The sequence below is a fragment of the Psittacula echo genome (genome assembly GCF_963264785.1).
Source record: "Psittacula echo genome assembly, chromosome: 17".
NCBI classification, from domain to species: Eukaryota; Metazoa; Chordata; class Aves; order Psittaciformes; family Psittacidae; genus Psittacula; species Psittacula echo.
This window is the reverse complement of record NC_137753.1, coordinates 7349971-7366194: the sequence shown is the minus strand read 5'-3', so window position 1 is coordinate 7366194 and position 16224 is coordinate 7349971. Positions and strand designations below refer to the sequence as shown.

The window sequence follows — 16224 nt, the reverse complement described above, 5'->3', positions numbered from 1 at the left end:
GGAGCAGCCGGGGGGGGGGGGGGGGGGATGGGAGAGGAGCGCCCCCCCCCTCCCCCCCCCCAGTGCCCGCAACAGAATAAACCAGAGCAAAAATTAATAAAAATCGGGTTTTTTGTGGGTTTTGTGGAAAATTGATGGGGGGGGGGGGGGGGATGGGAAGGGGTGGCCCCGTGCCCCCCACACTGGGTCTGGGGGTGACACGGTGGGGACAGTGGGGGGGGGGGCAGAAGTCACCATCACTGGGGTCATCTCGCCGTGGGTACCAGCTCTGGGGATGCAGCATCACCGGGGGCACCAGTGTCAAGGAGGTGTCACTGCCCCGTGGTGGCCACTGGCAATGGGGACACGGCAGCCCTATGGCCACCGGCAATGGGGACACGGCAGCCCTATGGCCACCGGCAATGGGGACACGGCAGCCCTATGGCCACCGGCAATGGGGACATGGCAGCCCTGTGGCCACCGGCAATGGGGACACGGCAGCCCTATGGCCACCGGCAATGGGGACACGGCAGCCCTGTGGCCACCGGCAATGGGGACACGGCAGCCCTGTGGCCACCGGCAATGGGGATACGGCAGCCCTGTGGCCACCGGCAATGGGGACACGGCAGCCCTGTGGCCACCGGCAATGGGGATAGAGCAGCCCTATGGCCACCGGCAATGGGGACACGGCAGCCCTGTGGCCACCGGCAATGGGGATACGGCAGCCCTGTGGCCACCGGCAATGGGGATACGGCAGCCCTGTGGCCACTGGCAATGGGGATAGAGCAGCCCTATGGCCACCAGCAGTGGGGACACGGCAGTCCTACGGCCACCGGCAATGGGGACACGGCAGTCCTATGGCCACCGGCAATGGGGATAGAGCAGCCCTATGGCCACCGGCAATGGGGACACGGCAGTCCTATGGCCACCAGCAATGGGGACACGGCAGCCCTGGACCTGTCACCATCAGAGCCACCACTTCCAGGGACACCCCAATGGCCACTGCCATCAGGGCACCTGGGTCACAGAGGGTACCACCCCCAGGGCCACCCACCCCTATGGGTACCAGCTTCAAGGATGCGGCCCCTCACCATGGCCCCCCATGGGGCCCGGCCCCGGGTCCATGTCACCCCCATAGGTGTCCCCTCCTGTGTGTGTCCCCCTCCCTTTATGTCCCCACTTCAGCCCCCATCTCCCATTGGGACTCACGGGGGAGGGACCACGCACACAAACCTCAACCCCCCCCAACTTGGGGGGCAGCCAGGGTCCCCCCCCCGCCACGGTGGCCCTTGGAGGGGGGGCCCCCCCGTGTTCCCTTTTAAATGTGGGTTTTTTCTGTGTTTATTAAAAACAAAAAAAATCCGGGAAAAAAAAGGGGGGGGGGAGGGGCCGGGGGGGATTTTCCTTAATTTTTTTTTTTTCTTTTCTTTCCTTTTCTTAAAAAGCCCCGGGGGGGAGGGGGGGGGTCCTGACCTGGGGGGGGAGGGGGCCCACCACCCCCCTCCCCTCATGAGGTGCCCCCAACACAGCCCCATACTGAGGGGTTGACGCCTCCTCTGTGACCGCCCCCCCCCTTAACCACCCTCCCCCCCCAACACCACCCCCGGGGGGGGGGGAGCCCGAAAATCCACCCCCCCCCATGACCAGGAGCCCAAATCCCAGCCGGGGGAGGGGGCCCACATTAAGGCAACCGTCCTGCTTCACCCTGCCGCTGCGGGGGGGGGGGAATGGGGGGGGGCACATGGGGGGATGTGGGGAACCCCCCTCCCTGCCAGGGTATGCGGGGGGACCCCCCCGGGGTGGGGGGGGCTAAAGCTAGGGGCTATTTACACACCCCGGGGGACCCGGGGCTGGGTTGTGCTCAGCAGTGACCTCCCCCCAACCCCAGCCTCCCCCTTGGAAGCCAGGCAGGGGTTTGGGGGGGCCGGGGGGGGGGCGGGATGTGGGGGGTGTGAGAGGGGGTGTCCCATGGGTGCCCCCACCCCACCGGCTCTAGGAGTCCTTGAGCATGCTGATGCGGGCGTAGATCTTGAGGGCCGGCCCCAGTTTGATGTTCATGGTGCTCATGAGGTGATCCTCCTTGAGCAGCAGCAGCGCCTGGCCGTCGATCTCCTGCGCCCGGAACTCCTCCGCGATCTCCTGGCAGCCTGCGAGGGGGGGCCGGGGTCAGAGAGACCCCAAAACAGGGAGAGAGACCCCAAAACAGGGAGAGAGACCTCAAAACAGGGAGAGAGACCTCAAAACAGGGAGAGAGACCCCCCAAAACAGGGACAGGGACCCCAAAACAGGGTCAGGGACACCAAAACAGGCTCAGAGACACCCCAGAACAGGCTGATAGACCCCAAAACAGGCTCAGAGGTACCCCAAAACCCACCTCCCACCCCAAGGTTTTGGGGTGCCCTTCACTGCGCCTCACCGTCCACTCAGAAACACCCCAAAAACCATCCCCTCCTACCCTGTGGGTATGGGGTGCACCTCAGAGACACCCCAAAACCAACCCGTACCCCATGGGTATGGGGTGCCCCTCACTGCAGACACCCCTGGGCTCACAGACGCCCTAAAACCCATCTCCCACAGCAGGGTATTGGGGTGCTCTCATTGCTCTTCTCCATCCACTCAACCCCATGGTTCTGGGGTGCCCCTTACCCTCTGCTCAGAAACATCCCAAACCCACCCCCCCGACCCTGCCGTTACGTGGGTGTCCCTCAGAAACACCCCAAAAACCATTTCCCACCCTGTCCTATGCCTGCTCCTCATCCCTGGGCTCAGAAACATCCCCCCCAAACCATCCACCCCATGGTTATGGGGTACCCCCTTGCTACTCCTCATCCTCTGCTCAGAAACACCCCAAACCCACCCCTCACTCCATGGTTATGGGGTTATCCCTCCCTGCTCCTCACCCCAAACCCACCCCTCAACTCCATGGTTATGGGGTTATGGGGTTATCCCTCCCTGCTCCTCACCCCAAAACCCACCCCTGATCACCATGGTTTCGGGGTGCCCATCACCCTCTGCTCTGAAACACCCCCTCCAAACCCACCCCCCCATGGTTTTGGGGTGCCCATCCCCGCTCCGCACCCGGCAGCGAGCGGATGAACTCGTAGACATCCTCCACGTTCCACTTGCTGGGCTCGCTGGGCAGGAAGCGGTGGCCGATGCCGGGCAGGTCTCGGACGTGCACGTCGGGCAGCTCCATGTCACGCAGCTCCAGGTCGCGCTCGCCCTGGCGCCGGCGGGATGTGGAGGAGCTGGCGGAGATGGGCGACAGCGGCTCCTCGTAGCTGGAGTTATCCGAGCAGCGGCTCGAGTCCTCCTGGCTGTGGTTGAGCTGCAACGACGCCGTCACGGAAAGAGGCACCGAACCCGGCGGCAGAGACACCGGCGGCTGCGGGGACGGAGCAGCGCCGGCCTCATGTGGGTGAGTGCCCCCCCTCCCCACCGCGTTCCAAGGGGTGAATCCCACCCTCACCTGCTTCTTGGTGTCTTTGCTGAGCGCGGGCAGCGTCCCCTTGCAGGCGCGGCGCCGGCCGTGGGGGGGGCCGCCGGGTTTCTGCAGTTTGCTGCGGTCGGGGTGGAACAAACCCACCCGCTTCGTGCAGCCCACGTTGTACCTATGGGGGGGACAGGACGCAGGGGGGTCAGGGCCCCACTGCGCTATGGGGTGCGCTGGTTATGCTTCGGGGGTGTTTTCGTACCTCTTGGCACAAGCCATGGAGCAGAAGCGCTTGGAGCGCTTGAACTTGTAGGCGAAGTCGACGCGGCCGCAGAGCTCACACTTCAGTTTGGGGGGGTTCCCCTCCTCTTTGGATTCTGGGGGGCGCGGAGCGACACCCAGAGAGAGAAACGCAACCAGCTCAGCCTTAAGGACATAGCACCCCCCCCCATAGCACCCCCCCCTCGGCTTGGGGGGCCGGGCGCTACCTTGGAGATAGGGCTCCTCCATCTCGGAGTCGGTGGTGGTGGTGTTGTCCTGCGGCGGGAGCTTCTCAGCCAGCAGCTCCTGCGCATACTTCTTCTTCAGGTTCCCCACCAGCAACGAGGAGCGTCCCACCTGCGGCGGGACAACACGAATGGGTGCCCCCTAAACCCCCCCCCCCCCGGCCAACCCCACACACAATCCAGGCTCAACAGAGCTGGGAGGGGAAGAAAGCAAGGATCCGTGAGGAAATAACGTTACCGGGAACGGTTCTGCCCCTTCCTGGATGACGAAGCCCTCGATAACGTGGGTGAGGATCTGCGGTTTCACGATGGCCTGAGGCGGTTTGTTCTCACCATTATGGGGGGCAGCGCCGGCGACGGTGGAGGCAGAGCTGCCGGTGCCCGAGGTCATGCCGGGAACGCTGGCGAGGGCCGGCGGCTGGGCATGAAGGCGCTCTGCGGGCGGCTCTGCCGAGGGGGGCACACACACACACAGAGACACAGACTCGGTGGTTACGGGGGACGCGGTGACGCCGGCGCTGACGCCGGGATTACCATACAGCTGGGCGGCGGGGGGCGGCGGAGCAGCTGCTGCCGCTCCCGTGCGGGCCCGGGAGCACCGCTACAGCCACAGGGCGCTGCGGTAGCGGGGGGAGGCGACATCCGAACCCCCCTCGGTGGGGTTCGCAGAGCCCCGAACAGCCCGGTACAGACCGGAGAGCGCTCGGGCGGCCCCGATGGGACCCAGTGCGGCCCCCAGCAAAGCCCGAAACACCCCGGTGGGACGCGGCGTCCCCATGTAAGGTCCTGTGTGTCCGGTAAGGCCCCCTCCACCCCAGTGAGACCCGTTACACCCCGGTAAGGCCCCGTTCCCCCCCGCACGGCCCGGTGCGGCCCCGGCAGGCCTCGCTAGGCCCCGGTAGGCCGCGGCACCTTTGTCCGGCGGCGGCTCCCGCTCCCCCCGCCCCTACCTGCGCCCAGGCCGGGGCTGCGGAGCCGGGACCGGCAGCGGGGGGTGGCGGCGGCGGCGGGGGGGCGGATGCGGAAGTGAGGTCAGCGCCCGCCCGCTACCGCCGCCGCCCCGCTGGGCCGAGTCGGGCCGGGCCAGGCCGAGGCGCACCGAGACGGGGCGGGGCCGGGCCGGGCCGCACTCACCGGCGGCGCTCAGCGGCTCGGCGGCCCCATGGCGCGAACAAAGGCGGCGCAGGGCGGGCGGCGGCGGCGCAGCGCGGACAAAGGCGGCGGCAGCGGCGGGGCCGGGCCGGGGCGGCGGCGGCTGCTGCGAGGGGAAGGGCGGGGCCCGGCGCAGGGCACGCCCCCCTCGCGCTCCTATTGGCCGCCGCCGCGCGCGCGCCCACGCCGCCAGGGGGGCGAGGCCTCTTGGAGGCGTGGCTTAAATGGGGGCGTGGCTACAGCTCCGGTGCCCGCAAGTGGCGGGAACCCTCCGCGCTCGTCCCTCGCCGCCGGCGGTCACCGGGGTGGGGGGCACGGGGCTGATTCGGGGGGGGGCAGCGCCGCCCCTGGGTCTTACCGTGCGCCGGGGGCCGCTCGCCGTCGGGGGTGCCCGGAGGGGCGGCGGGGGGGCTGGCGGCGCTGCTCGGGGCCGGCGGTGGGTCCCGGCGGGAGCCCTCGGGGATGGCGGGTGGGGGCTGCGGGGACGGGGAACACGGACACACACACACGGGTGTGCGGTCAGGGGGGCCTGCACACGCGTGTGGGGCAAGCAGGCACATGTGTACACACATCCACACACGTGTCCACAGTCACACGCGTGTCCACACACACATTAATGTGCATGCTCACATGTGTACGACCTGCAACACGTGTGCTCACAGTTACATGGTGGGTCTGTCACATGTGTGCACACACAGGTATGTGGCTCAAGCCCACAGACACACATGTATCACGCACACAGACACACATGTATCACGCACACAGACACACATGTATCACGCACACAGACACACACGTATCATGCACAGACACACGTGTGCATGGGCCCAGCTGACCCATGCACACACGTGTGCAAGGATCCACCACACATGGAGCTGGCACACACAGCTCATGGACAAACATGCACAGAGCAGGTGCATGCACCCCCCCCCCCCGTGCACAGCACCCATACATGCTCATGTGCAAGGATCAGGCCAACATGTCTGCACATGGGTGTGCACAGACCAGGCACCCACATGCAGGGGTGTGGCAAACCTTCACACACGTGTGCATGGATCTGGTACACATGGATTAAGCATACATGCAGAGATCAGGAGTACATGTGCACATGTATGTGCACAGGTCAGGCCAAGGGGCTCACACACAGCGTGCATGGACCAGGTACACATTGCACATGCACACACATGGATCAGTGACCCATGGATCAAGCACACATGGACACAGATGTGCATGGATTACACACATGTGCAGACAGATCAGGTGCATGTGTGCACACACATGTGCACCAGATGCACACGCACCTGTGCAGGGACCACTTGCATGCACACACACACATGCAGGGCTCTGGCCTGTCTGCACGCACACACGTGGGGCTCACACACACACACACATGTGGGGCTCAGGCACACCTGCACACCCCCACTGTTGCACACACATGTGCAGGGCTCATGCCCCCTGGGGGGTGCCCGGGGTGCCCCTCACCGTGGCGCCGGGTGGCTGCAGCTGCAGGATGACAGCCGAGGCGTGCTGGAACTTGCGGGGGGCTGCGTGGCCATTGGGGGGGCCACCCTCACCCCCCGGCCCCAAGGGGACCCCGGCCTTGGGCTGCGGGGCTGGGCCGGGGCTGGCGGGGGGCAGCGGATGCAGTTGGGGGGCAGCAGGGGGGCCCGGGGGGGGCTGCCCACGGGGGGGCAGCGGCTGCTGCTGCTGGATCACAAACTGCTGCGGCTGCTGCTGCTGTGGCTGCATCGGTTTCGGTGGCTGCTGCACGAACTGGGGGGGCTGCAGCGGGGCGTAGGCTGCGGAGACAGGGACCCCCCTTTGGCACCAGCACCTCAGCCCCAAAGGACCCCAACCCCAGGATTGTCCCCCCTCCATAAGGCTGCTCCTCACTCAGGCATCCGTTCACTCTGGTGCCTATCGATAACCAGCTCCTGCTGTGCCTGCAGGCACAGGAACAGGTGCCCCCCCGTGTCCCCTTGATTTTGTGGGCCACACCAGCACAGCAACCCCAGGTTCTGTCACCCCATAGGGTCCCCAGGCCCACACCTCACTGCTCCAACCCCCTGTACCCCACTGCAGAGCCTCACCCCAGGGTCCCCTCTAGGTACTGTGGGTGCCAAGGCCCTCCCAGACACCCTCAGAGAGGGGGGGTTGACCCACAAGCACCCAAATACAAGCAGGAAGCCAACATATAGACAACACCAGCACAGACCATCATTGGGTTTCAGGGTGAACACCCCACACAGGCTGCTCTGCTGAGGGTTGAGCCCCCCCCTGCCCTGCCTTTGAGCCCCCGAGGTGGGGATGAAACCCCCCTGGAGTGGGTTTTGGGGCTGCTGCCTCACACAGGGCACACAGCCCCTCATTAGGCTTCAGAGTGAACGCGGCCGCAGCACTTACCAGTGGCAGCAGCGGGGGCCGTGGCACGGGCCAGGGGCTGGGCACGGGCATCGGGGGGCTCGGCCTTCTTGAGGTGCTCAGTAGGGGGATCTGGGGGCGGTCCTCGTGGGGGACCAGCACGGGGGGGCGCCCCGGCGGGGGGCTTCATGGCCAGGGCAGGGAGGTGGGGGCCGGCAGGGCGCAGGGCCAGGCTGTGCACCTGCAACAGCAGCGGGTCAGGGAGGGCCGGGGGTTGTTGGGGGGCTGGGGGTGGGGTTTGGGGGGCTCACCTGGGGGGCAGCAGGCGGTGGGGCGGGCGGTGGGGCTGGTGGTGGGGCTGGAGCAGGGCTCTCGGGTCGGACAGCGCTGACGGGACCCGTGGGTGTGAAGATGAGCTAGGGGGGCAGAGAGAGGGTGTGCGGGACCCTGATGTGGGGAGGACACCCCATTTGTGTCCCATTCCCTGCCTTCCATGTCCCTACGGACAGTGGGTCCCGAGCAACCCACAAGCCCTGGCCATGCTGCTGTGGGACAATGGGCACCCTATGTGTCCCAGGCAACCCACGTGCATGGGTACTCAATGGGTCAGGGACCCTGTAGGGTACTGGCCACTCTGCAATGGGACCATGGGTACCCCATAAGTCCTGGTCACCCCACAGTGGGATGATGAATACCCAATAGGTCCTGACCACCCCGTAACTAGATGATGGGCACCCTAATGGTCCTGACCACTCTGCTGCTGGATGATGTCCACCCTGCAGGGTCAACAATCCTCTAGGTGTGCTGCCCACCCTGCAATGGGACCATGGGCACCCATACCAGTGAAAGAGCACTCAACGGGTGCCGGCCACCCCCGGTGCCCTCTTACCATCTGTGCCCGCAGGTACATCTGGGCCTGGCTGGCGGTGAGGGCGGGCGAGGCGGCGTTGCCCAGCAGCACAGCCTGTTGTGCCATGCCGGCTGCACCGGGTGCCACGCTCTGCGCCCGCGTCAGCAGCTGCGCTGGTGATGGGGACAGGTTCATCTGCACAGAGACCAGGCCAGTCGTGCCGTGTCGGGGTATGGGGAGGGGTGGGATAGAATCACAGAATGAGCCAGGCTGGAAAAGACCTTTAGGATCATCCAGTCCAACCATTCCCAGCACTGCCAAGGCCACCCCTAACCCATGGCACTGAGGCCTCATCTCCACGGGGTATGAACACTTGCAGGGACGGTGCCTGCAGCCCTGCCCTGGGCAGCCTGTTCCAATGCCTGAGCACCCTTTGGGGCAGGAATTGTTCCTCAGCTCCATCTAAACCTGCCCTGGTGCAGCTTGAGGCCGGTTCCTCTTGTCCCATCCCTTGTTCCTTGGGAGCAGAGCCCAGACCCCTCCTGGCTCCATCCTCCTCTCAGGCACTTGTAGGGAGCGATCAGGTCCCCCCTGAGCCTTCTATTCTCCAGACTGAACCCCCCAGGTCCCTCAGCCCTTCCCCATCACACTGTGCTCCAGGCCCTGCACCAGCTCCAGTGCCCTTCTCTGGCCCCGCTCCAGTCCCTCAATGTCTCTCTTGTAGTGAGGGGCCCAGAGCTGAACACAGGATTCGAGGTGCAGCCTCCCCAGTGCCCAGTGCAGGGGCACAATCCCTGCCCTGGCCCTGCTGCCGCACTGGTGCTGATCCAGGCCAGGATGCTGGGGGCTTCCTGACTGCCTGGGCACAAGCTGCTCATGCTCAGCTCCATCAATCAGCACCTCCGGGTCCTTTTCCATGAGCAGTTTCCAGCCACTCTTCCCCAAGCCTGGAGCATTGCAGGGGGTTGTTGTGGCCCAAGTGCAAGACTCAGCAGTGAGCTTTGTTGAACCTCATCCCATTGGCACAACCCACCAGTCCAGCCCATCCAGATCCCTCTGCAGGGCTTCCTACCCTCCAGGATGGGATGGATAGGATGGAAGGACTGGGCACTCACCGTGGGCTGCTGCGCTGGAGCTGGCTGGGTGCTGTTACCCCCCGAGGAGCTGCTCTGCCTGTTGGCTGCCAGACTGGCCTGTGAACAGCACCGAGTGTCACTCTCCTGCTGCCCTGCAGCACCCATGGGTGCCACCGGCCCTGCCGCCCTTACCTGCTGCACAGCAGCCAGGCTCTGGAGCTGGGCACTGGTGAGGTGCTGCTGCTGCAACGCTGCCGTCTGCAGCATGAGGTGCTGCTGCTGTGCCGCGTACATCTGCTGCAGGTACTGCGCCGCCGTGTTGGGCTGCCGGTGCAGCGCCTGCTGGATCACCTGCAGTGGGGGGTGATGTGGGTCCTGGGCTGCACCCCCAAACCCCAACCCCGGACCCACGTCCCTCACCTGCACCGTCTGCCGGTCGGGGATGCCGCTGTACACGGAGATCTGCGGCGCTGCCGGGCGCGCCGTGCCGGTGCTGTTGGGTGTCGTGGCGGTGCCGCCGGCACTGCTGGAGGCCGGAGCTGCCGGGAGCTGCTCGTTGTCCATGGCGCAGAGCTGGGCGCCGTGGGGCTGCGGGGGTCAGGCGGGAGCTGCGGGGAGATGGGGCACAGTTATGGTGGTGCTGTGCATGTGGGGGACACACGGTGTGGTATCACTGGGGGTTATGGTCCTGCCCTGGGGGCTGAAGGATGGAGGAAAGGGCTGGCTGGAGAGAGGGATGCTGGAAGGAAGGGAGAGATGAAGGCATGGCTGCAGGGAGGGACAGAGGAAGGATGGGAGGAGGAGGGGGATGGATGGACAGAAGGAAAAAGGGAAGAAGGGAAGGGACAAAGGGCAGGAGGGAAGGACAGAAGGAGGCCAGGAGAGAAGGAAGTAGGAAAGGGATGGAAGAGAACAAAGACCAAGGGCAGGACGGAAGGAGGGAGGGAAGAAAGGAGGGGTGGATAGGCTGAGAAAATTGGGGCTGTTCAGCCTGGAGAAGAGAAGCTGTGTGGAGACCTCAGAGCAGCTTCCAGTATCTGAAGGGGGGCTATAGGGATGCTGGGGATGGACTCTTCATCAGGGACTGCAGTGACAGGACAAGGGGTGATGGGTTCAAACTGAAACAGGGCAAGTTCAGGTTAGAGATAAGGCAGAAGCTCTTCCCTGTGAGGGTGCTGAGGCGCTGGCCCAGGGTGCCCAGAGAAGCTGTGGCTGCCCCATCCCTGGCAGTGTTCAAGGCCAGGTTGGACACAGGGGCTTGGAGCAAGCTGCTCCAGTGGAAGGGGTCCCTGCCCGTGGCAGGGGGTTGGAGCTGGGTGAGCTTTAAGGTCCCTTCCAACCCAAAGCAGGCTGGGATTCTATGACAGAGGGAAGGATGGATTGATGTAGGAAAGGGATGAATGGAAGGAGGGACAGAGAAACAGAGAGGACGAGGACAGGGATAGAGAGCAGGATGGATGGACCATCACAGAAAAGGATGGGCAGAAGAAAGGAGGAAAGGGATGGAAGGACAGAGTAAATACAGATGGAAGGACAAGAGGGACCAATGGATGCACAGAAGGGCAGAGAGATGGAATGAAGGCTGAACGGAAGTAGGAGAGGGACACAGGGATGGAAGGAAGGATGGACACTGGGAAGGGACAAAGGGGAGGAAGGATGGACAGTGGGAAGAGACAAAGGGGAGGAAAGATGGAAGGAAGGACAGACAGACATAGGAGAGGGATGAATGGAAGGAAGGAAGGGATGGAAGGACAGGAAGACAACAGGGACAGAGGGCAGTGCCATCATCACCACAGCCACCGTGGAGCAATGAGGCTCCACGGTCACCAACAGCCACCCATGGCCACCACACTCACCAAGGAACCTCTGTTACCTGCCTGTGGCACCCAGGACAGGCAGCCAGGCCATGGGTGCCACCAGGATGGGTGCCATCACCATGGCAGCAGGCACAGCAGTGCAGGGCGCTGCAGACCATGGACAGCGGCCACAGCGGGTGGTTTGGTGGCCGCGGCCCCCACAGCAGCCACCTCCAGCCCCAGCTCAGCACCCACACATGGCAGTGATGTCCCTGCCTTGGTGGCCTGCGGGGCTGTGTCCCCTGAGGGTGTCACTGTCCCCAGGTAGGATGGATGCATGCCCAGGGTGGCATCCCCACCGCTGCCTCACACCACGTCCCTGCACACAGCCCAGCCTCAGGCCTGTCCCTGGCTCATGTCCGCCACGACCAGGAGGAAGTTTGGGAAGCGTTTCCATTTGGGAAGGCATGGACACATTTCTCCACTGGTGGCACTGGGTGACACGGAGCCACCACGGTGACCGACACAGAGGGACCAGGCTGGGACAATCCAGAGCCAGTCGCAGCAGGAAGAGCCCCCATCACTCATGTGTCATGGGTCTGACCCCCCATCCTCACCCGCAGCAACCCTCCTCAGGAGAAACCCACTTCTGACCCCCCAAACCCCATGAAACCCACCCAAAATGAACAAAAGCAGGAGGAATTCCTGCACTGCTGGGGAGGGGAGCACAGAGTTGGAAACCTCCCAAGCTGAGCCCATAATGGGGGTGGCAAAAGGATAGGGGCAATTATAGTGGGGGGTGTGTTTAGATGGAGGGTGGGCTGGGATAGAGGGGAATGGGATAGAAGCAGAGAATGGGAAAGAGGAGGATGGGATACTGGGGAATGGGATAGAGGGGGATGGGATAGAGGGGGGCATGATGGGATAGTGAGGGAAAGGAGAGGGAAAGCGGAAAGGGAATAAGATGGGGGAATGGGATACTGGGGGGAGGATGAGACAGGGGGAATGAGATACCGAGGGGTGTGGATGGGATAGAGGGTGTGGGATACGGGGGTGCGTGTGCTGTGATATAGGGGGTAGGATATTGGGGGGCAGGATGCACTATAGAGGGGGGTGGATGGGAAAAAACATGCAGGAAATGACACTGCAGGGGTAATAAGGTGGAACAGCGAGCGCTGGAATGGGAATGGGGGACGAAACGAGGGGAGGGGGCACGGGGTAGTGGGGTATAATGGGAGGGCTACAGTGGGGGGGAGTTATAACCAGGGAGTATAAGGGAGGGGATATAATAAGAGGAGGGCTATAAGTGAGGGGTACAGGAGGGGAACTACAATAGGGAGTGGGCTATAACCAGGGGGTATAACAGTGGGGACTATAATAGAGGGAGGGCTATAACTAGGGGGGATTAACGGGGGGGGGAGGTTATAAAGGGAGAGGGGCTATAACGGGGGTTATAACAAGGAGAGCTATAAAGGGGGGGTTATAACGGGGGAAGAGGGCCATAACTGGGAGTTATAATAGGGGGGCTATAAATGGGAGGGCACAATGGGGGATATAGCGGGGGGGGGGCACAACAGGGGCTCCAGTGTTGCCCAGGCCCGCGGTGGGTAAACTGAGGCACGGCGCAGGGCGCATGCGCAGCCCCCCCTCACCTCACACACACACCCCCCAGGCCCCCCCCCCCCCCCCACGGGCCCCGGCCCGGCCCAGACAAAGCGGCCGGGGCCCGGTAGCGGCGGCGAGCGCGGTACCTGCGGCCCGGTCGGAGCGGGCCCCGCCGGGCGCGGCCATGTCGCGGCGGGCAGCCGGGGGTGTCCGGTTGTCCCGGGGTCCCGCGGCCGCTCCCTCCTCCCTCAGGCGGCGGCGCGGCGGCCCCGACGCCAGAGCTCATTTGCATTCCTCCGCGCGTCACGTGGCACCGCCAGGGCCAATCACGGCCACGCCCGCTACGGCGGACACGCCCACCGAGCCCCGCGCCCGCCGCGCGACGGCGGCCGCCGCTCGCGCCTCGCCATGGCAACGTGGGGAGGGGGGCGGTCACCATGGCAACGGTGTTGGGGGGGGAGACCCGGTGCTGGGGACACCGGTACCGGTGATGTCCGGGGTCACCCGGGGTCACCACTCAGGGACCCAGGGTCGAGTGCAGCGGCGGAGATGGGGGGGTGGTCCCTGGGGTCATCCAGGGTCACCCGGGGGCGCCCCCGGGGATGCTCGGTGCCGATACCGGAGGATGCTGCACCATGAGGATGCTGGCACCGGTCCGGTGCTGCCCGGGGTCATTCAGGGTCACGCTGGGCTAATACCGGCGCCGTGCCACGGTGGCACCGGTCCTTGTGTCCCCTGGGGTTATCCAGGGTCACCCCGGGGGTGCTCGGCACCGGGATCGGCAGGATGCTGCACCGGAGGGGTTGTGACACCGGTCCTCGGTATTGACCGGGGTCACTCAGCGTCACCCCGGGGGTGCCCATTGCCGGTACCGGTAGGATGCTGCACAGGAGGGGTGGTGGCACAGATCCCCGGTGTCCCTTGGTGTTGCCAGGGGTCACCTGGGGTCACCCTGGGGTGCTCCTGGGCGTGCGCAGGGCCGGTACCGGCAGGATATCGGTGTCCCCGGTGCTGCCTAGGATCACCCAGCATCACTCCGGGGGTGCCCAGGGCCCGGTATCACAGGGTACCACGGTGCAGGGGTGGTGGCACCGGTTCCGGTGCTGCCTGAGGTCACCCCGGTTCTGCCTGGGGTTCACCGGAGTGCCCGGGGCGGGTACCAGTGGGGTTGGTGGCGCTTAGGACCCATCCACCCGCAGCGGGTCCGGGGATGCATCCGTGAGGGTCCATAGCGCGGGGGGGCGAGGGGAAGGGGAGCACCCGCTCCGGACAGGCTCGGGGGTGCAAACGGGACTCGAGGATCTGCAGTGGGACCCCTTTGGGGGGCACTGGGAGCTACTGGGGGGAGCGGAGGGGTTGGGAGGGCACCGGAGGGGTCAGGGGAGGCTGTAGGGGCTATGGGGGGACCCCAGGGAAGCGGACTGGGGGCACGGGCTGGGGGCGCTGGGCCGCTCTTTGGGCTTCACGCTGCTGTCACCAGAGGGCGCTGCCGCCTGCCTAGGGCTTGGGCCCCATCAGGGTGAGGCGGAGCCGCCTCATTGCTCCAATGCTCCAGCGATTCCTTGCTCCGCCGCTCCATGCTCCCGTTCCCCCTTTTCCCCTTTCTCCCCTTTTTTATTTTCTTCCCCCCTTTTATTCTGTTTTCCCTTTGTTATTTCCTTCGGTTTTTTAAATTTTCTCATTTCCCCCTCTTTTCTCCCCTTTTGCACTTTTCTTTCTTTTCCCTTTTGCACCTTTTTGCCACTTTCCCCCCTTTTTTCCTCCTTTTTTTCTTTGCTTTTCCCTTTTTCATCTTTTCATTTTTTCCCTTTTCCCATTTTCCTCCTTTCACTCTTTTCTTACTTTTTTTCTTTTCCTTTTTTTCTCTTTGCCCCCTTTTTTCCCTTTTCCCATTTTTCCTTTTTTCCCTTTTGCCATTTCTCCCCTTTTTTCCCTTTTCTCCTTCCCTTTTCCCCCTTTTTTCCTTTTTCCCTTTTCCTCGCCTTTTTTCCCTTCTTTTCACCCCTTTTCCCCATTCCTTCCCTTTCCCCTTCTTTCCCCTCCTCTTTTTCCTTACATTCACCCCCTTTACCCTTCTCCCTCCTTTTCCTCCCTTTTCCTCCCGTTTCACCCCCTTTTCCCCCCCATTTTTCCCACCTCTCCCTCCTTTTAATCCCCTTTCCCCCCCCCCTTTTCCCTCAGGACACCCTGGGCCCTGTGTATGGCCCAAACCGAGCCCGTTTCAGCCCAAACCCGCCTGCCCGGTGATGACATCCCCCATCTCTCCCATTGGGTACCACCCAGTGGTACCCAACGATGCCCATCGGACCGCGGCTTCACTTTGGGGTCCCCATCCCGCATCCCTCACCCCATCCCCACATCACCCCCTAAGACGCGGGAGCCCCGATGCTCCCCGCGCATCCCGCGGGCCCCGTGCCACGATGATGCCGGTGGGATGCAATTCCCGATCGCTCCGGGGAACCGGGCAGGAAAAGCTTTTAACCAAAACTGCGCATTGTGTCCGCGCAGCGGGGCCCCCATTGAGCTCCCAGCACGCCCAGGGCTGGGTTTCCAGCCGGAAATTTCCCTCCGAAGGTACAAAAAAGCCAATTTCTGCCCCTTCCCCCCAAAAATAAAGGGGGGGGAGGGGGGGGAAAATTCCGGTGCGTTCGGGCTCGGCAAATATTTGTGTGGTTCAAAAAGGTCCCGAGGGAACAAAGCGCGGACGCGGCGCGGCCCGAACAATGGAGCCGGATATTTGTGATGGGAGCGGAGCCGCAGCCGGAGCCGGTTCATATCCGCAACCTGCGGCCTCCGGCGGCGAGTGCGCCCGGCCCCGCGGAACGGGGGCTAAGGGGGGAAAAACGGGGGGTTGGGGGGGGGGGGGAAAGAGCTTTTTAAGTAAAAATAAAGGTGTTTTTAGGAAAAAGGGATGTTTTGGGGAAAAATGGGGGGTTTTTTTTGGATAAAAAGGGGGTTTTATTGGGAAAAAGGCCTTGTGGGAAAAAATAAAGAGCATTTTGGAAAAGGGACTTTTTTTTTTTTTTTTAAAAAAAGGCACTTTTTTGGAGGGGAAGTTTTGGGAAAAAAATAGAGTTTTTTGGGGGAAAAAGGATTCTTGAAAAAGAAAAATGGGATTGGGGAAAAAAGGGCCTTTTGGGGGATAAACCAGAAGTTTTGTTTGAGAAAAGGTTTTTTGGGGGGAAGGTTTTTCTGGGATAAAAAAGTGAGGTTTGGAGAAAAAATGGCGTTTTTTAAATAAAAGAAAATGTTATTAAAAAAGGGTGCTTTATTGAGGAAAAAAGACTTTTTGAAGATTTTTTAAAATTTTTTTGCAAAAAAAAAAAAAGAGGCACTTTTTCTTTGGGAAAATATAAGGTTTTTTTGGGAAAAGAGGTGGTTTTGGGGAAAATAATCAAGTTTTTGTAAAAAATGGGCTTTTTCCCGGGGAAAAGAGTTTTTTGTGAAAAATGAAAGGATTTTTTGG

General features: G+C 62.9%; 1 protein-coding gene across 1 annotated transcript; it reads right to left on the bottom strand.

Moving 5' to 3' along the window:
• Positions 1-1329: 1329 nt before the first annotated feature.
• On the bottom strand, positions 1330-12970 carry PHC2 (polyhomeotic homolog 2). The gene is made up of 15 exons (XM_080631476.1): positions 12905-12970; positions 9778-9965; positions 9550-9708; positions 9397-9474; positions 8321-8476; positions 7743-7847; positions 7474-7672; positions 6553-6869; positions 5429-5546; positions 4157-4365; positions 3901-4030; positions 3675-3789; positions 3449-3590; positions 3058-3364; positions 1330-2126 (listed from the first exon to the last, which is right to left on the bottom strand). The coding sequence occupies exons 2-15, from the start codon at positions 9919-9921 to the stop codon at positions 1972-1974; spliced, it is 2334 nt and encodes a 777-aa protein (XP_080487602.1). The 5' UTR covers positions 9922-9965; positions 12905-12970; the 3' UTR covers positions 1330-1971.
• Positions 12971-16224: the final 3254 nt, after the last annotated feature.